Source organism: Megalops cyprinoides, chromosome 9 (assembly GCF_013368585.1).
Source record: "Megalops cyprinoides isolate fMegCyp1 chromosome 9, fMegCyp1.pri, whole genome shotgun sequence".
Lineage (NCBI taxonomy): Eukaryota > Metazoa > Chordata > Actinopteri > Elopiformes > Megalopidae > Megalops > Megalops cyprinoides.
Genome location: NC_050591.1, coordinates 26500016 through 26520869, shown reverse-complemented (window position 1 = coordinate 26520869; position 20854 = coordinate 26500016). Strand labels below are relative to the sequence as shown.

Here is a 20854-nt window from a genome sequence, read left to right as displayed (position 1 = left end):
AACACATATGATGTTGCAATTCATGTAATGGCAATTTTGTTGAAATGTTTCGTTTATGAGTAACGTTATGAGTTTGCTTACTGCAATGACACAGCAGGCTACTTCTGACTAACAGCCACATATTGCGTTGTTTGATAGCCTGCTGTGGTAATTCCTGCTGTACCACCATTTACTCACAACACCATGGACATCAAACGTAGATTTAACCTCACTGTCCTGCCATCTGACAGAGGTTCAGTTCTAGATCTAGTACACCAACCTTTCCACACCAGCCCAAATCACTCCAGGCACTTTAAATTAAAAGGGGAGATAAAAGCAGCCTGCCCACCCCCCACCCTAATCCCAGATATGATTCTCATCTGACAAAGTGCTTGCCTGTGCTGCCTGAGCTCTGTCACACTATAAAATACTGCCATCTAATGGCAAGAAGTCATTTTCTTGAGCACCATCCAAACCGACATGTTTTCCATGGCTTGAAATGCTACCATCATTTCCAACTGTGGAAACATTCCTCTAGAACTGACTCACCAAATGGGGGAAGCTGGCAAAAAATGTGAGCGGTGACGGTTGCCAAAAAACACACCATACAAATGGTAGATTTCCAGTGAGCTTTATTTCAGAACACAAACTTTCTTCCAAACACTTCAGATATCAACCATAACACTCCTCAAACAGTGTAGAACCTCATTTTTAAATATTAAGCATCACTGAGAAGTTGCCAATCAAAAGGGGAAAAAAAGCCAGATTTCAAACAAAAAACTGGTCAAAAAGGTTTGTTTAACTGTAATTTTAAAGTTGAGGAAACAAACCATGTTAGAGAATTACCAACTGATATCCAATTAATATTTCAAAGCATTTGGCCAAATATTTCAGAAACTTTTATGGGCAATATTTTTAGAAACAGGTCTTTTCCATACCCAAGTCCTAAGTGGATGTTTACATTCCAATTAAATTCCACTTCCTGTACCCTCCCACAAGAAAATAAGCCCAAAATCAAACAGATGCATCTATACCAGGAGAGCACACCCAGACAAGCCTGATTCAATCCATATCAATCTTAGTTGAAAGTGTCGTGAACATGGCAGGCAATCACACTAAGATGGACCTGAATTTCCAGAGATTCCTTAAGTTTGTCTTGCAGCTGGGTGTTCCTCCTGGTATGGACACACCTAGGCAGCAAAACCCCTCCCAAAAAAAAAAAACAGCCATTCAGAAGAATGAGATGGACTAAGATGCCTGATGTCCAGAATATAAGCCAAATTTTGAGAGGACAAATCAGGGGTAAGATGCTCTCCATCTCATTCTTCAAAATACACAAAAAATAAAAACCCACACCAACATGGAGTGATGTCTGCCGCTACTGAGGGAACAGAGGGAAATCAATGTCTCTGACGGAGACAGGCTGGCTTCCAATTTATTCAGGGGGAGTGGCAGAATTCACTTCAAGTGGTTAGAAAAAAAAAAAAATATATATATATATATATATATATATATATATATATATATATATATATATATATATATAACAGACAGCTGCCCAAGAGCCTGTTGTATAAGTCCTGTTCTCCTCCACAGAGCCACACAAATCCCACCCCAGCCCCCTTCCCAAGAGAGTGACCCTATTTGGAGGTCTGTACGTACGGCTCTGGAGAGGGAGAGCAGGCGTTTGTCAAGTCCACTGAAGGATGCTGCTGTTGACCAGACCAGCAACTTAACACTGACAGGTTGAGCAAAAACCCCTCATCACCATTATAGTGACATAGTGACTATGAAATATCATAAAGCTTACAAAATGAAGGAAAAGTGCAAAAGTGCTGGACTGAATTTGGGCGTGCTTTTTGTCAACTCAAATTTCTCAAAAATGCATGGTCTTCACAGCATCTGTCAATGGACCAAACCAAAAAGAGCATCTTACCTTTTTTTTTTTTTTTTTTTTTTTTACTGAGAATGGGGCTCACCCCAAACTAATCTAGCTAGCTGACCACATGAGGAAGCAGTCAAGACAGCTAGAGAAGTCTCAGGTGGAAAAAAAAAAAAATCATAAATTATCAATATCCAAATAACACAAACATTTCCCCTTCCAAGAGGGGTGCCAGAACAGTCCTGGGAGTCCAAGTGCCACTTTCCCACCACCTGGTGTTCATAAAAATCATGTTTCGGACTCCAGTCTTGCATTATACATGCCTCTCTCTGGCCCCTGCTCTACACTGCCACAGAAATTTAGAATTGCCATAATACCATGGAAGGAGGAACTCAAACTCAGCCTTGCTGTTACAAAGGTGGGGGCAGGGGGGAGAAGTCACTATTTTGGTCTTCAGCTTCAAATATCACTGACCCAACTCCAATTCTTGTATCCTCCCTACTTTGTCCCACCCTGGGGACAAATTCTTGTCTCTTCTCTGACCCCTCACCTGCTGGTTTAAGTACCTAAACAGCAGTGCAGTCAGTTATTGCCCATCCCCACTACTCAAGTCTGTACTTAAGTGCAGCTCATTCTGCATTTTTGTCCCCTCTGTGCAGTTTGTGTGTAAACTTAAAAAGAAAAAAAAAAAACCACTTACAATGCACAGACATTCCTTTCGGCTACATTTTAGATTAGATAGTCATTAGAAACTTTGATCGAGCAAAGACATTCTGCTCTGGGGGGAATAAGCAACTTTTACAAAAAGAAATTTAAACTGCTGTAGAAACAAGCGAAAATCACGAGCACTGCTGCCATCAGCAGCGTTGACAGGTTTTAATTCAATTGTAACAGCTATGTACCCCATTCCATTTTCCATCAATTGTTCTTGGTGCCAATTAAGCTGCACTGCAGCATCGATGCCTCCACAGGGCAAATATCAATCTACCTTCGGAGAATGACCAAGAACGACCAGAGTCTTCTTTGACTCCAACTTGTAGATGACGAGTGCCACGTCAAGCAAAAGGCAGAAGAATGCTACAGAAATGTCCTTGCATTTTCATACTGTTACATACATGTTTAGGCTTAGCATTAAGCCACCTGCAAAGAATAGGATTTCAAGTCAATACTTGTTCTTAAGAGATAGGGTAGGGGGGGGGGGGGGGGGTTAATTGTCAATTTTAAAGTTCAAAGTAGTTAACTGCACCCATGATCAAACTGGAAAATCTGTAGTGCTATGCTCAGCACTATAAACAAGCATTCTATGTGCAGTTTAATATTCCTGATGAAATCCTATTTTTTTTTTTACCTTTTCAGAAATACATTTGAAGTCAGAACCTGCCTGCAGAATTAAGAGGCCTTGGTCATCCAGTTCGGATCTCTGCAAGATTATCATATTTAAGTTTTAAAAATAAATTTGGCAGCACAGCCAGCCCCCCTCCCTGTTGACAAGATACCTAAACCAAAAGGTGCAGCTCACATTTCAACTACAATAACCAGCCTTTCACACCTGTTTAAAACAATCCTTAAAAATTAAATCAAGTATTTACAAAGTTTACACTGTGCCAAATGCGTGTCTGTAGAACATCCAGGACAAGATGACCACCCATCAGAAAGTGAGGCTTATTACCGACTCCCCACATATTTAACATTCTCAAAGCCCCAATAATCGGTCGCCTAAAAGTTCTGATCAAGTCTCAGTAATTGGACACTGAAGACTGAGGAGGGAAGCATTTGGATCTTCACGAGCAAAATTAAGCTCTCTGACAAGAGCTGTAGAAACCCACCCGCTCGCCTCAGGGGCCAAGTCCAAACACAGTTGTCCAAATGGAAAACTTCACATCTCTTTGCACATCCATCAGCTGGGGCAAATCCACTTTTATTTCTACATCTCCAGATTCTCTGCCTCAAGTAAAAATGGAACACCTTGACCAAATTGCATTTTTCCTTCATACGTGTATGTGGGGGCATTAAACAAAACTTCAAACTGGTGAAACTCATTGACTGGAAGAGCAGGATGGGTTGAACGAGACCACATAAAAGGGGTTATTACTCTGAAAGGTCTCTGCTGCTTCTTAAGGCACTTCATACAATTTGCTTGAAAGGAAAAACAAAACCTTTAACTGAGGAGGGAGAGAGAGGGAGAAGCTGGGAGATGGAAATAGATGGTGCTGAGCCCTAGCTGTGGACAGATGGGCAGGAGGCAGGGAGGCAAAATGTCAGTAATTCTCTTCACTGCTGAACAGCATGTCCATGATCCCTGCTTTACTCCTCAAAAGTGCATAAAAGTCTTCAGGAAGTGCAGTGGCCATCTAAGTGGTGGCAATTGTCCACGAGCTACTTCCAAGATTTGTTGTCTTGCTCGTACACACGCTTGTTATTTTTGGCGGCACCAGAAAAAAAAAAAAAAAAAAAAAGTTCCTAAAAAAAGGGGAAGACAGAATGAAAGTATAGGTTTTAAAAAAATATAGGCCTTCCACAAGAGGAGGAAGATGGGGAAAAAAAAGAGAAACTGAGGGAAGGGGAATGAATCCGGCTGATGACCTAGGAGAGGATAAAAGGACAATGATTAGGCAGAAAAATATGGGTCAATGGTTGGTATAATAACTGATGTATGTGGCAGGAAATTGGATTCACCTGTTCCTAAACACCGATGTGCTCCTAACCGGGTGCTAATGTGTGCGGTTGTCATTACCGTGCCCATAAGCTCACCTCTCCTGCTCACAGCTTGCCCTCCTCCCCGGTCTCGCTGTGGTACTCGGCCACATACAGGCTCTTGTCAATGCTGCCTGGAATGGGCTTGATCTCTGTGCCGAGCTGCTCCTCAATCCCCTTCAGGTTGAAGCGATCATCGTAGGTGATCAGGTTAATAGCCAGACCCAAATGTCCAAAACGTCCTGATCAGAGGGAAGAGGAAGAGACAAAAAGAGCTTGAAGGAAAGAGTGCGGGTAATGAGTAAATACAGGAGAAGGGCTGTCTCCATTTGAAGCCAGGTTACTGACATGGCTGACAAGTCCACTGCCACAATTTCATAATTTTTCCTCTAATCAGCTACATATCAGTTTTTCAATGCTTATTAGTGACCACTACATTTAGATAATATTTGTTTTAAAATATACATTTAAAATCCGCAGTGCATTTTGAGTATGTACCATATGTTGCTCAACATCTGTTCTTTTAAAAGTTAGTATTGTCAACAAGTTGACCAATGAATGGCACAGTCATACATATTTATATTATTATACATATCAATAATATCAACATTCAATATATCAAATTCTGCTGCTGGGGTGGGTTCTCGCTCTAATAGGTTATTGAAAAATACCAATGATAATGTCAAACTTCATAAAACAAAGTTCTGACAATGTGAGACAAAACTAGCAAAAACATTGAGATAGACAAGAAATTTTCCTTTACTACTGAACATTTTTCAAGTAATCTTGTGCACGTTTATCATCTTGGACCAAGTATGTACCAGATCGGCCGATGCGATGGAGATACGTCTCTCCCAGCTTCGGGAAATCAAAGTTGATCACCACATTCACAGCTTGGATGTCAATTCCTCTGGTGAAGAGGTCTACACACAAAAAGTGAGGCCATACCAATCAATCCAGTGAACACTCCATGTGATCCCTCAATCACAAACATGACAAATTAACACACATACTTATTTTAAAAGGTGGGAAAGGTAACACTTCAAACCAAGAAAAAGCAAATTCAGCATCACGCAAAGAAATATCTATACAAATGACCCTTTACAATCCATTAGGAGTCTTCCACTGACACAGCACACCATATCCTATCCTGCCAATAAACAGTGACCATATGGGCCAGACTGAGTGGTTAGGGACAATGAAAGTCAAACACGTTCTGAAACTCACTCTGCATTCTAATCTGAGATAAATTAAGTGCCACCTCACCTCATAAAATCCACTGATTTCAGTAACACACTACATAAACTAATGTCACTGTAGTGAGGTAAGGTTTTTTTCTGCTAGATCTTTTCCACTTCAAAACTGACAAATTCACATTATGCTGCACACATGCATCGTTCCCAAGTCTGGGGTTTTTCCAGTCCGTACAAACCAACAGCCTCACTAGGCTGCAGCAGAGGTTACACACAAAAAGTTGTTAGGTTGATACACAGTACCCCCCTTATGTTAGGGTACCCTATTCCATAGCACCAATCGAAATAAACCTACAAAGCAAAACCAGTTTCCTGCTTTCATGAAAGTGAACTTAATTGTATTAGACTCATATTTCCTAGTACTGACATGCAACAGCGCTGAGAACTCACCAGTGCAGACAAGATTCCGGCACAGGCCATTTCTGAAATCATGGAACACGCGGTTACGATGCTCCTAAGAATAAAAGGTTGGGGGGTGGGTCAGCCACTCTTAAGTACATATGTAGCTGGGACAGTATGATTGTCATTAGCTGATCCAGAGGGACCTGCACCTAACCTGTCTCATCTTGGCGTGAATGTAGAAGCAGGAGTAGCCCAGCTGAGAGATTTTCTTAGCCAGTAGCTCCACACGTTGGGACGAGTTGCAGAAGATTATGGACTGATTAATCTGGAGCTAGAGAACACACACCAAAAAAAAAAAAAAAAATGGTGGCAAACTGAGTAGCTCGCTGGTATCCAACACAAACAGCAGAGCCTTTGCTTTTACTGGTAACACCAAGACAGCTATTGAATACACATACTCAGTGTACTGTAACTATTCCACAATGAAGTCACAAGTAAACAATTTTTTTCCAACACACAGTTTGTTGCCCCAATGACATATTTGCTGACGTGTGCAAAGGACAACTGCTACATACAAATGAATGTTGCAAAGCTGAATAGAGTTTTGAACATTATTGTATTGCCTATGGAAAGACAATGTGGGGTAGTAGTAGTAAGGGACTTTTAACCAGATTGTTTCACTGCTGTTGTATCCTTCAGTAAGAAACTTAGTTTGAATAATTTTTGTGAATGCCCAACTGGTTAGGAGTTTAGCTGATTGGATTAAAGGGAGAGGCAATTATGGTAAGAAATTTGTTCAAATAAAAAAGCTAGCCTTCAGATCTACAGATGTCTACACCTTAGCAAGTTAGTTTGCAGGTAGATGCTACCCCACACTGCTGTAGTAAGTGGTGAAAATATCAGGCATCACATTACAAAATGACACAGCTCGTAATGCTGAGTGAGCTGCTGTCCAGTGAGCACTGACAAGACTGCTGAGTATTTCAGACGGGGCCCTTTTGATTTTTTCAGCACAACTTTGTCTCATGCCCCCAGGAACTTCCACAAATGATCGAGCCCATGACATTGTGACGCCACAGGATGACAGAACCCCACTATCACCTTCTGCAAATGGAAATGCATTTCTTTCATTAGCTCTTAATTACCATTCACAGGAAACACTGCATCAGAGGAACACGACGACCGCCTGTAACAAATGAATCGCAGCCAAAGCCCGCATTTCCTGTTGGTTTCCTTCCCACTGTGAGGTTTGCAGCCCTGCTGTGCAATGTCCCTGGCTCCAGTCGGGTGCATACTTACCCTGGAGAAGAGCGTGTTAAGGCAGTGGACCTTCTGTCTCTCAGTCACGTAGGCGTAATACTGGGTCACCCCCTTCAGAGTCAGCTCCTCCATTAGGTTAATCTCATAGGGCTTCTGCAGATGGGCGTTCTGCAGGGGAGGGTACACAACAGCGTAAACTCATTAGCATGGCCCAGCAAGGGAGGTTATGTGACAAAGTGGAATACTGACAGAGTCCCAGCAAAACACGGTCAAAACCTCATCGTCGCCTGTTGCTTTATAGGGAGAGGAAATCTGGACTTCCAAAACAGACCATCTTTAACAAGACTTCATGGAAATAAACACTTGCTATTAAAGTAGAGCACATCCAAGTACATTTACATTTATGAAAGCATTCAAAAACAATCATTTGCCAGAGGTAAACCCGAGGAGGGTTTCTATGCAAACTGGAATGTTCAAAAGTGCTTACTGGTGGGGCAACGACATAAGGACACAGTGTTGTATTAGGGTGTTACAGTATTGGGAGATTGCACTGCACAATGCACCAGTACCCCAGTGCTATGAAACAGGTCAAACTAGACTCACCATGAACTTCTGCACACTGAGGGGAAAGGTAGCAGAGTACAACAGGATTTGCCTGTGTTTGGGCAAGAAGCTCAGGATCTCCTCCATCATCTGCACAAAGTCCTGGGACAGGAGCTTGTCTGCCTGCTCAGGAACAGGGAAAAAAATGTCAGAAAGCAGGTCATTGTCCTTGGGTGCTTATTAAATATACCTACTTAATAAATAAGTAGAATCAGCACACAACTAGATGTGAAGTAAGATGCAGCATCTTTCTCTACAAAATCCACAAACCATACCCTTTACAACATTTAAACAAAGGAGAACTGAATCTAAATGTTTTGTAATGTCTTCACAATGTCCTCAGTTTGCAGTGTAAATTTATATCCATAAAAATTTCAAATCTGCAGAAATGACACAGCCCTGCATTAATTTCTTCAACCCTGTGTTCAGAACAGCAAAATATGACCAATACTTCAGTCCCTTTTCAGTCATCTTAATTTTACCATCAGGGCAATACCTCATTCACGGAAACAGGAAAGATCAGTGCAATACACAATATACAAGCAGGCTTCACTCACCTCATCCAATACAATCATTTGCACCTGATCTACTTTGGCCACTCCCTTTTTAATGAGGTCCAAAACCCTCCCAGGTGTGGCGATGACAACGTGCACTGCAATACATAAGCATTACTCTGTCAGTGTCTAACTCAAGCTGACGGTCCAATAGCATGCAGGAGGTCCTCGGTGGCATCGGCAATCTTACCTGTCTCATCGAGCCTCATTATGTCATCACGAAGGTTGGTCCCCCCCGTGGTCACCATGACCTTGACCCCGCCCATGTGTTTGCTGACCTGGATGCAGATCTGGCTCACCTGCAGAGCCAGTTCTCTGGTGGGCACAACGCCCACAGCTGGTAGTGAAGGCAAGGGGGAGGACAATTAGGGGCGTACTCCAGATGACAAAGCATCTTACTCCTTTCATACGGGCAAGTGACAAGTGACTCATTAGACAAGATAAGAGACAAGAGACAAGACACACTCCCAATAATTTCAAGCTGCATTATGAAACTGTATTACATTGAAAATTGAGCCATTATCATACCATGGATCCTCAACAGCCACTTGACATGACCTGATATGGCTCTCCTATATCCCAATCAATTTCAGACAGTTTCATAGCTTCAAAGGATGGATAACTTTAAATACATCCCAACACCTCCTTCTCACCTTGTATGCAGTCCTTCTTCAGGTCAATGCGTTCAAGTAAGGGAATGAGGTAGGCGCCGCTCTTGCCAGTCCCGTTCTTGGCCCTGGCCAGAATGTCCCTTCCAGACAACGCTATAGGAATGCTCTCCTCCTAGAAAAGGAAAGTCTGTGTGAACCATCAAACTTGTTGTACGGTGAAACAGTGGAATAGATACAGCACAGCACACTCACCTGGATGGGTGAAGGTTTCTCCCAGCCCATCTCAAAGATTCCCATCAGCAGCTCCCGCTTCAGGCAGTAATCTTCAAACTCGTTGCCCTTGGTTGCAGTCACATCCTGCAGGTTTCATTACAAATGTATCGAGTCTAAAACTGAATTGACTGAACATGGTACATTCAACAAACCCCCCCCCCCCATCTCTACCTACACTAAGACACAACACAGCACAACTTACTACATGTTTTTAGTTAGAATTAGTGAGCTGGATGGACAAATAAGAAAAGCAAATTTGCTCCACTTACCGAAGTCTTCATTCTCATGTCCTTTGGGGGAAGTTTTAAGTTCTTCTTCCAGTCATCTCCAGGCCTGTGGAGAAAGAATGTCTAAATAATACACTTTTGCACTTGTGACACTGCACAATATGGTTTCATATTCTTCAGGGTCTCAAAAATTACGAACTCGCAAAGCTGCAGAAATACATTTTCCACAAGTAACCAGCCTTAAGTGTATTGTAAATACTTTCCTGAATCTTCAGTGCTTACATGATTTCTAGTACTGAAATTCTTTGTTTCAAGCAAAATAATCTCCTGGCAGGAGATGAACTGTTCATTATTTTGTTATAAATACCATAAATTGGTGCTACTGTAATCATGTAACCATGTAACATAGCCCTGCTTTCCACTGAAATGTTTTGCACTGAGGTGATTGCCCATTTTGCTCATATCTGTACCCAAGAAGAGGACGTGCCAAAAAATGGCTGTTGGTGACAGTTAATTCTTCACCCACAATACACAAATGTTTTCCTTTGTGTCATGTACAACTACAGTACTGCAGCTAATTAATGATTTGATACAGATTGTGCACTCTCTCAGCATGCATGAAGCCTTTTATTCATAAATGGCACCAAGCTGTAACAATGGACGTTTACATTCGTCTAGTATTACCCATTAGTAGCTGTCTGGCATTAATAAGGTCAATAAAAAGTCAATATTAAAGGATGATATGAAAATCTACAATTTAAAAGGTAATTACTTAATGGATCCTAGGCTGTGTATAAGGTTAGACAATGTTGCAGATCTCACTGATCACATATGGGGAAAAGATCAAACAGAAATTTATCTGCATCAAACTGGACTGAATACATTCTTCAAACTTGTAGGAACTCCACAAAACTACATCAAATGTTCCTGAAAATGCCCCAACTGAAGAATTTCACAAATACAGTCATGTGTAATGGTTTGACTCCACTCTCTATTCTATTTAGAAACAAAATGCTGGACCACTTCAGTGCTATACATTTTCATGGCCAGTTAATTGTATGCGGTATCAGCGATTGCTGATACAGTGCCAGTCATTTTCACTGCCGTGCCACAGGAGTTTCTGAAATAGCATTTCAGGATTTTCAAAACACTGCAATGGAAATGCTACAAGCTATAAAGATTAAAAAAAAAAGATTTTAGAAAAGGTGTGCTTAGTCATGCTAGATGTCCAAGGAACGTCAACCTGCCAAAGCAATTTCCATCTCAGCAGGCTCAGTGTTCCTCCTTCATGCTCAGTGAAGGTGCAATGAGCCCATAATACTGGCCTCTGGTTACTCTTGCTGCTCAGTAGCTTATGGCTAAAGGTGAGGATTACATAGAGAAGTCTGATCCTAGTACAGCACACAGGGTTAGGGTTAGGGTTAGGAACCCAACGTTTTGCCAGTAAAGCAGAACTTGTACAGTGATAATTAAGGGCAATCTAAACTTGTGTTCAACGTAGGAGATCTACATGAACATTCCCAACAATGCGGTATGAAAAATTAGCTAGGCAGGACATCCATTTTGATGGACCAGGAAAACCTCCTATTCCTGAAGGCTGACATCACCCTCATGACTAGACGTAGAAATCCAAAACACACTAGACCAAAACACACTAGACCAAAGAGGTGACAGTGGAATGTATCTCCCATTTCATTGGACCTTAAGCCATTAAATTCCAATGACCTTTTAAGACCAATACATTGAATTGTTGCCACGAATAGGCTTGTCATCTAAAAAAAGTTTCTGCAGGGCTGACAGAGTGATTTCCACAAAGCTGTCAGATTCAAAAGCCTGAACTCAATAAGCACTCAACTGTTCTGCCATGAAACTTAACCCCATCCTAACAAAGGAGAAGCAGACTCAGACTGGCTTGGAACAGTTGTTTTGGCAGCTGAGCAAGGAAAATACTCACTTGATGATGGTGTTGGCTGTGGACGTGGGCTGGGAGCTGCCGTTGTTGACTGTGCTGGAAGCATTCATCTGACTAGTCTGTTGTGGCTGGGGGGTTCCACCTCCACCACCAGGTACCCCTGCTGGTTTCAAAGACCCCCGAATCTGGCCATTCTGACCGGCCAAGCTCAGCACCACTGGGTTCTCCGTTCTTGCGGTGCTCATGGCTACTCAGTTTTACAAAAAGTGTTTTACAATTAGTTCAAGTCCTAACAGTGGACAACAAAAAGGTTATCTACAAAGTTCTGCAAGAAAACCTGCAAGCTTTCTGCCCCACAGTTTCCTCGGGCCCGAGGCAAAAAAAAGTCCTTAGGCGCTTTTCTTCTCAGTGTTTGTCAGTGTCTCCACTGTTCCTTCTTTTTCTTGTCTCTCAACAAATGAGTCAATATTGCAAAGCTGGAAGAAAACAGATACAACTGACTTGTTTTACTCCTCACATTTGCGTAGGTAAAAGTCTCACCCAACAGCAATCCAAGGGGCAATGCACCAAAGAGTCAGTCTGTCATTGCAGTGCAGCAAAAGTTTACAAGTTTTGTATATATGTATTCTTCTACTCCTTTTTCACATTGACGATTTTCCTTATTTTCATCCTAGGGCAGAGGGAAAACGACAGTTAGACATATCATTTACCAAATGGGCTGGCTGTCAATCTGTCAAAGCACACGCATTGACTTATTTTATCGGTGTGTTACTCCGCTTTTAAATGACAAATTTGGGATTGGGCGCTGCACTAGTTTACAGTGTCATCTGTGTGGCCTGAAATCGACGTGTAAAACAATGGATTAGCGCAATGCCTGCAAGTTAGCAAGTCTGCTAACGTTAATATTGTAATGCATTCGTCTTGACAAAGTTTTTTTTTTTTTATTATATCTGTGGCACTGTCTTTTCCAGACACCACTACAATACCGTCCAAGACAAATTAGCTCTTTAGTTTGTTCAGCTAACTAACGTTAGGCATCACAAAACAGGTTACGCTAAAAAGGAACCTACGCATTTAATGTTAGGTACAGGACTTGCGGCTGACTAGCAACCTAGCTACATAACCATCTATCTGACATAAATTTACCTACAGGCCAATTGCATAGTCAACACATTTTCGCTTAATAACTAACGTTAGCCAACTAGCCCCTCCATTTCTATCAACTTATGGAGAAGCTAACTAGCCAGCCAAGTGTGGGAGCCAAATACCAGCTGGCTTTATACCCATTTATCTCGCCAAGTAACGTTACATGCTGTCCTAACTTGAGATGACTGAAAAGGAAATACGAAGGACATCGCAGTTCTATTTTTGGTTAAGTTTACAATTCTTTTCATTACGAATTAGCTAAACTACCCAAGTAGCCATCTAGCGCCCTAATACCACTTAGCTAAACGCTTTCCAACAGCCACGGCCTGCCAGCTAGCTAGCAAATTAGCCAACATGGTTATTGTTAGCTGGCAACATACCATATGTATTTCTGGCTAATGCTAAAAGGCTAAAACAACAAATAAGTAATGTGGCTAGCAGCAAGTCAAATTTACCAGGGCCACTGACCTGCTAGCATGCAATTGTCTTGTTCCTCCAGCTTATCTGTACGGGGTAGCAAGCTACTTACCTAGCTAGGTTCAGTTAGTCGGTAAGCGATCTAGCCAGTGTTAACAAATATTAACTAACCTTCCTAACGTTTACTAAGTTATTGAACTATCTTCACGTCAGTTAACCGCATTTCTACCTATCAGATAATCCAACCAGCTACCCAAGTTAGCTTTGCTAACTATAAATGTTAGCTACGACTTGCTAACTCCGGCTAATTACAAACGTTTTGTTTGCTTTCTGTCATATAATCAAAAGATCACAGGCTAGACAATACGCTGGTTATGACCCAAATAAATACACCAAACAACTGGGGAAAATGTCAGCGTTGACTGATTTAGCTAGAACAAATTAAAATAAGATAGCTAACTGGATGCTATCTATGAAACTGAAACAAGACATTCAACAGCGACGTCACAGAAAAATAAGACCAAAATAAATCGCCCAAACCATGAAAGTATTGAGCAATACTAGTCTACATATACATGTGGGCGCAAAACTACTTCAAAAGAAGTTAAGTTGCCGTTTACATACCGCAGATGGCTGAGATGATCTGTAGCTGTGATTTTGGTTACATCTGGCTTTTTTCGTGTGCTGTACATTTTGTTTAAACAGAAACTCCAAGATGGCTTCCTTCCTTCTTAAACCCTGCCCATTTCGTCAGCTGACAAAATCCAATAATTAATCAGCGGTCTAATCGTTCCCTTCCAACCTATCATTTTCTTTTTGTCCCCAAATTAGCAGTTTACAACCCATATGCAGATGCAGCTAGCTAGTTAGGTCGCTACATATAGAAATTTAGCCATCCTTTGAAAAATAAACTGTTTGATATTTGAGCTGATTGACCACACCTTCACCGACATCGACTTTTTTTGGGCACATCAGCTACCCATAGCTCACGCAAGAAAAACACAGTAGTTACGTAGTTAGGTACCAATATATCTAATGTCGATAGTAATAGATCACGGGCAAGCCTCTGCTAGCTACATTTTCGTTCAGCCACATACGCAGTACCATATGATGATATTTTTATTTATACTCGTATTTACAGAATATTTATATTTTCCGTTTTGTTTTTTTTTTATTTATAGATGAGGGCTTGACTTGGACAAATAATCAATCTTGTCGCCCTAGACCACAGCGCCCGCATGCTCACCCAACGCAATTGGATCCGATGGTATACTTGGCGTATGACGTCAGCGGGGCAGGCTATCAGCTCTCCCACTCCCAGCAGCAGACATCGTCTGTGACATGCCCAGAACGGGTACTATGCAAATTACAGAACAAACAGTTATTAAAAAAAAAAAAACATAAGTCAGACTGATACAAATCTGTTTAAAATAAAAATCTAACTGAAAAAACAAGGCAACTTTAAGTACTGTTAGGAAATCAAAGGAAACCAATTTAATAGCAGATATGAAATACGGATATCCTGTTGGATTTAAACAACAATACGAAAGGATGTTAATATAGTTGCATTGTCTGATTTAAACAGGCGATAACTTAACAATGTATTCAATTAAGGTAACAGTGCACTTGAAAAATAAATTGCCTCTCACACACTTCTTGTTTATGCTCCAGGAGCAAATTTCCCAAATTTCCCTCCCTGGGGATCAATAAAGTGTTATCTTATCCTATTTTATCTTAGGAGACTGCAATAGTTGGCTTACCTGGTATGTCGTTTTAGTAAGATATATTGTATTTCAGTATCGGAGGCAGAGCATCATCACTTGTAATGATAAAACGTGGTTCATGAATCACATATCATTTTAAGGACAGAAAAGATAATAATTCTGAAAATACATTTATCATCATCTTTCACAGGATTCACCCCTGATAAATCAATCTCTTCATATCTGGACCATGCATCTAGTAAAGAAGATGAGAGGCTCTCAAAAGAGAACATTTAACTTCCCTTTGTCCTTTTCTTTGGAACTGTTCCTCTTATTGTTCTATCACATCTCTCTTCTTCAAATGTTTTGAAACCATTTCTATCGAATGTGCAACACTCTCTGACCTCTTGTTCTTTGAAATAGCATCTCAGAGAAATCAAGTTCTTTATTCTGGGTCAGGTTTGTTCATGGAAACAAATTCATTAAACAGGAATCCCAACCTTGCTGGGAAAAAAATGAAGGGTCATTCTAGGTGTTCAAAGAGCAGAGAAAATCAAGAATAAATGCAATGACTAAAAACCATTGGGGTCCAAGGGATTATATGACATGACATGTCCATTTACTAATTAGATTTTTGGACAGTCCTTTTTAAAAGCTACTTACAATTTCTGCATTAAACAAAGTGGCCAATATAAAATAATTATGAATAGGGTTCAAGAGTAATAAAGTGCTGTCTACTGCGATAATCATTGGCTCTGTCACATCCGAACACATCTCCATTATTTTCTGGTGGTCTGTCAAATACGTTGCTGCAAAGAGGCATTGAATTTTACCCATTTGGTTATTTTTTTATATTGTTTCACATGCTTTAACAAAACTTCTGAACCTCACCTTAAATAATATAACTGCCAAATCCACCCAAAACACAGATACAAATTTATGTCTAGAAAAAAAATAATAAAATCAGTCCAGCTATTTGAAGCAATGAAGAGATTTATAGGAAATGTCATACCATCAAACTGGGTATCTGTTAATCCCATGGTATGGTCTCCATATTAATTGCACTGCAGACATTGTACAATTTTCAAAACATCCAATAAAAAGTGCCATAAGTAGCAGAAATCACATATGAAACTTGAAACATGTTCATCCAAGGCCAATGTTCTTCATGTGGACATGGAACTTTCACATGTTCTTTCTTTAAAAACTTTTCTTTAAAAACTTTTCACAAGTCTGTCAAAGATTCAATGTGTATTTAATGAAATGAGCCACTACAAGGCAATTACCTCATGATATAATTTTATGAACTTCTGGTAGTAATGGCCTGAGATTTTGGTAAATAAAATATGTGTGCAAGCCTTTACAAAAACTATCAATTAAAACTTTCCTTGTTGTGATATGGCAATCATCAGACCATCATGTTCCAGCATTTCCCAATTGCTCTAAAAAGTAAATAGTTGAAGTAAGAGCCACTGTATCAAAGTACTTTGTATGTCTCTATTGGCAGTTGAGTACAATTACATATAGTGGCCATATGTCGCATAGCACAGTACATTGAGATCTGTATATTGGAAAAAAAAACTGCTGCGCTGCTAAATGAAAATGAACTGTAACAGCTATCAGACAGCCCTATGTGCCTAGCCCACACAGGAAATCAGTGCTGCACACAAATTTCTCATTTTGACTAGCTGACTGCAAAATGAACAATACACTGACAAGACAATCCACGCAGCTTATCTTCAGCCACGACGACATGGATAAGATATCACAGAGAACCTTTCTGGAGGTAAGTGTGATTTACCAGCAAAATACAGTTATAGATTCTTATGTTGAAATTATCAGTTAGCCATTGACTGTAATATTTTGCTCTTGCTGCTTTATTAGAAACTATTGAAACTTACTCATCAAAGAAAAGAAGCAGTGACCGCGTTAGATAAAGTGTTTCTGTTGTTGTTGCCAGTATAAATAATAATAAAAAACATTGTTAAATTATCAAAACTATGATTTATTGTATGTTAGATTATGAACATTTATGGATCATATAAGTGCATATCTGGCATTTCATAACAAAGGTTCACACAGAAAAGTGTGATACCAAAATTGTTCATAATCATTGGATTATTTTCATAAGTTAATGTGACTGAGGAATTATTGTCTACTAACTATTTCATGGATATAGTACAAAATAAATAACTGACTAAATTTTTGTCCTTTTTGCTGTCATTTTTTAAGCAAACAGACACTGGTTATAACAGAATAGTTTCGTTTGTGCTCAAAACTTATTCTTATGTCATGTTCAGTTTTGCTACATTGATGAAAACATTAACTTTATGGAAATGCTTATTTTCACTATGAAACACTACTGTAAAGTACTTCTCTAGAAAAAACCCCACAGACACTCTTTAACCACAGACTGAGTGAGAAGCAAAGCTTTCTGATCACATGGATCAAAACACACACAGTATGCTTTTTTCATTTTTTTTGTGATCACTGATGGTTTGCTTCATCAGTACATGACAGATGTCTCTGGGCAGGGTGCGGCACCACCTAGCCAAAGGAGATCAGGCACACAAGAGGGGAAGTGAAAAGGACCCTGACAGTCTTGTGTTTCCTCCATGAACAATATGTTTGTACCACCCCAGAGGGCAGGAAAGCGAGGGTGAAATCTCCATCTGTCTGCTGGCTGTGTCTGTTTAAAAGGCAGACATTATCCTCAATATTACCACAGTTACCAAAATACCCACATTTTGGATCCTGCTTTCCTGCTGTTATGACAACTGTGTCACAAAGAGTTCACATCTCTACGCATTGTGCCTTTAACAGATTTGCTGACAGGAGCATAGTATGGGGAGAAAAAAAGAACAGAAGTCTTTGCCTTTCCTGTGTGTCCTTGATCTCTACAAATATTGAGAGGCCTATAAGATTTCTCCTTTGTACATTTACAAAACAGCATGCTGTCTGGCTATTTACTGAATAACTCACACCCCATGTAAGGAAGGATAGGAAACTCAGAGGGCTAATGTGCAAGTCCTTGCTCATACATTGTTCCATTAATTTCTCATTATTTCATTTATTTTCCTTCTGACTAGATTCCAGATGACTACTGCTTTTACGACTATGGCAACAATTCCAACGAGACCACCACAGACATAGAGGACGCATTGGCCTGCGACGACAGAGCAGAACTGCTCTCATTCCATACCTTTTACCAGCCTCTGGTGTTCAGTCTGGTGCTCCTGGTGGGCATGATGGGGAATGGGCTACTTCTGGCCGTGCTGATGAAGCGCCAGGGCCGTCTACGCGTCACAGAGATCTACCTGTTTCACCTGGCACTGGCTGACCTCCTGCTACTCCTCACTTTCCCCTTCATGGTGGCTCAGGTCTCGGTGGGATGGATTTTCGGGGCCTTCCTGTGCAAGATCGTGGGCCTGCTCAACCGCCTCAACTTCTTCTGTGGGAACCTGCTGCTGGCCTGCATCAGCTTCGAGCGCTACCTGGCCATCGTGCACGCCGTGCGCAGCCTGCGGGGGCGCCGCCCTCAGAGCGTGCACCTCACCTGCGCCGCTGTGTGGCTGCTCTGCCTAGGCGCGTCCACCCCCTTCGTCCCATTCCTGTCCGTGGGCGAGCACGCCGCCGACCCCGCGCTGAGCTCCTGCCACTTTCACGGCCACGGCATCCACGACAGCAACCTGGAGCTGGCCAACCGCTTCCTCATCCACGCGCTCTGCTTCTTCCTGCCGCTGACCGTCATGAGCTACTGCTACTCGGCCGTGGTGTTCACACTGTGCCGCAGCCGCCACCGCGGCCTGGAGAAGCGGGGCGCCATCCGGCTCGCCCTGCAGGTCACCGTGGCCTTCTGCCTCTGCTGGCTGCCCTACAACCTCACCTTGCTGGTTGACACCCTGATCATGACGGGCGTGCTCTCTCCGCAGGGCTGCGAGGGGTTAACTCGGGTTAAGATGGTGCTAGTGGTGACGGAGAGCATCGGCTACGCACACTGCTGCCTCATTCCGCTGCTCTATGCTTTCAGAGGGGTGCACTTCCGTAAAGACCTGCAGGTCCTTCTTCCCTCCAGCTGCTGCGGGTACCTCGACCTACGCACCCTGGGAGCCGAGAGCACCAGCAGGGTCTCCTTCTCTGAGGCGGCAATCAGCACCAGCAGCAAAATCATGTGACATTCAGGACTTCTGGCGACTGAGCCTCTTTACTGCTATACACTCGATAATCTAAGAGAATTTAAGCTGAAGCCAAATTAACCAGTACTTTTGTATCATATAGTGGAATTCCTCAAAACATTTTGGACATTTTGTTTGCCAAACCACTGTTCCTAAACCAATTATTGAGAACCTCCACACTGTTCAGCTACATCTTGACTTACTTGCATAAATGACAGCAAAACATACAGTGGGTCTCTTGGCTCGACTGACACAATCCTCTTATTACAACTTTCAGATTCTTGTTTGAGACAATTCTGTTTATCACAATATGACAGATGCAAATAAGCCTTAAATGCCTTCAACAGTTATTAGATGTCTCAGTGCTGAATGAATTTGGAAATTCTGTGGGAAACAGAAGAGGGAGTGAATCATCTGTGCTTAGTCTGACAGTGATAAGCAACCCTAGTCCTGGAGTCGCACAGAAGATTTTGTTGTTAAAGCCAAGCTTGTAATTACTTCATTGAATAAGTTATTATGTTAAATGAATGCAGATGATTCAGTTTGAATGTTAAATACTGAGTACATTGAGTACATGGTCACTTGCATTAATTTAGCAAACTAATCAATGTGATTAGGAGCTCTGGTAGAAAAAAAACCTTAAAACGTGTGGTAGGGCCGTTTATCTTTATGCAGGGCACACGCTCCTCACAAACACCAAAAAGCCACATGAACCTTCTTAACAATATGATAGTATCTATCTAAGTATATTATGTATGTTTGTATGTATGTAAAATTGAAACCATTAAGATGATACACAGCCTGGACCTAATATGTCTGGATTCCAAGAGTAACAGGGAGCTTCTAGCCATTTTTATAGAACGAAAATGCATATGTGTGTATATCTACTGTATATGTGTTTAACTCAATGACAATTTTGTATATTACCTGATTTTCTGTGCTTTGTTCCCATTTGCTAATGCAAATCCTACTGTAATGCTCAATAAAATGCAATAAAAATAAACCGCTCTCTTTGACACAGGTTTAATTGTATTGGTTGCTGTATGTGTCATTTCCCCTTTGTGTCAAGGAGGAAAAGCTACAGGCTGACAAAGTCATTCCAACAAATTTATCTTTGCCTGAGCAAATCATACTTTTTTTTCCCCTCATACAACACATTGGACTCCACCAACAGCTTTGAAAAAGGTAGAAGATTTCACTTTGGTGAAATGTGAACAGCTATGTGTGGTGATCTGGAAACTCCAAGACTGACATCTACATTATAGGTGAAGTTAAGGAGAAATCTGAACCAAAAGGAAATCCAAACAACATTTTGCTTTGTTATACACCGTCTTGCGCTATGAAGCTCCATCCGTGCATCTCCCCAGAAACCATCTTCCCTTGCACACCCATCCCTTAAGACACGATCAATAAACAGAAGACAATCACGGCATGCTCGATTTTCCTTCTGTTTTTAGGCTTCTATTAAAACACAGTTATACAGAACAGTTGCAAACAATCACAAATTGCATCTTATTTACAGCACCTATATATTCCCTTGCACAACAGTTCAGTAGCCAGAGGAAAAAAAAAACCCAAATGAAATGAAAATGGATAAAAATTAAAGTCTGTCCCCCTCCCCTCCCCACCAGCTCCCCGTCAAATGCATTGATCTGTGAAATGTACATATTTTACAGATACAAAAGTGACATGGCTTCACTATGATTCGCTTTGTAGTTGCTGCACCATATGCCACTGATGCTGTTCAGTATGTGAAATGCTGTTTTTTTTTTTGTTTCAAAACCAGTTTATTCTGATTTACTTCAGAATTAAAATAATATTAA

General features: G+C 41.1%; 2 protein-coding genes across 3 annotated transcripts; one reads left to right on the top strand and one right to left on the bottom strand.

The window, feature by feature from the left end:
* Window positions 1-4351: 4351 nt before the first annotated feature.
* ddx6 (DEAD (Asp-Glu-Ala-Asp) box helicase 6) lies at window positions 4352-14027 on the bottom strand. 2 transcript variants are annotated; one of them, XM_036536727.1, is made up of 14 exons: window positions 13778-14027; window positions 11633-12260; window positions 9721-9784; window positions 9431-9535; window positions 9221-9350; window positions 8758-8904; window positions 8571-8665; window positions 8014-8136; window positions 7450-7578; window positions 6365-6481; window positions 6199-6262; window positions 5377-5478; window positions 4613-4797; window positions 4352-4444 (listed from the first exon to the last, which is right to left on the bottom strand). In XM_036536727.1, the coding sequence occupies exons 2-13, from the start codon at window positions 11833-11835 to the stop codon at window positions 4622-4624; spliced, it is 1455 nt and encodes a 484-aa protein (XP_036392620.1). In that variant the 5' UTR covers window positions 11836-12260; window positions 13778-14027; the 3' UTR covers window positions 4352-4444; window positions 4613-4621. The 2 variants fall into 2 exon arrangements, with proteins under 2 accessions (XP_036392620.1, XP_036392621.1); XM_036536728.1 differs by having other exon boundaries at window positions 11633-12066.
* A 3990-nt stretch (window positions 14028-18017) lies between these two features.
* Window positions 18018-19031, top strand: LOC118783732 (C-X-C chemokine receptor type 5; the record flags this gene model as incomplete). Its single annotated transcript, XM_036537684.1, has 1 exon — window positions 18018-19031. A coding segment is annotated over one exon (1014 nt), but the record flags the coding sequence as incomplete, so codon positions are not given.
* Window positions 19032-20854: the final 1823 nt, after the last annotated feature.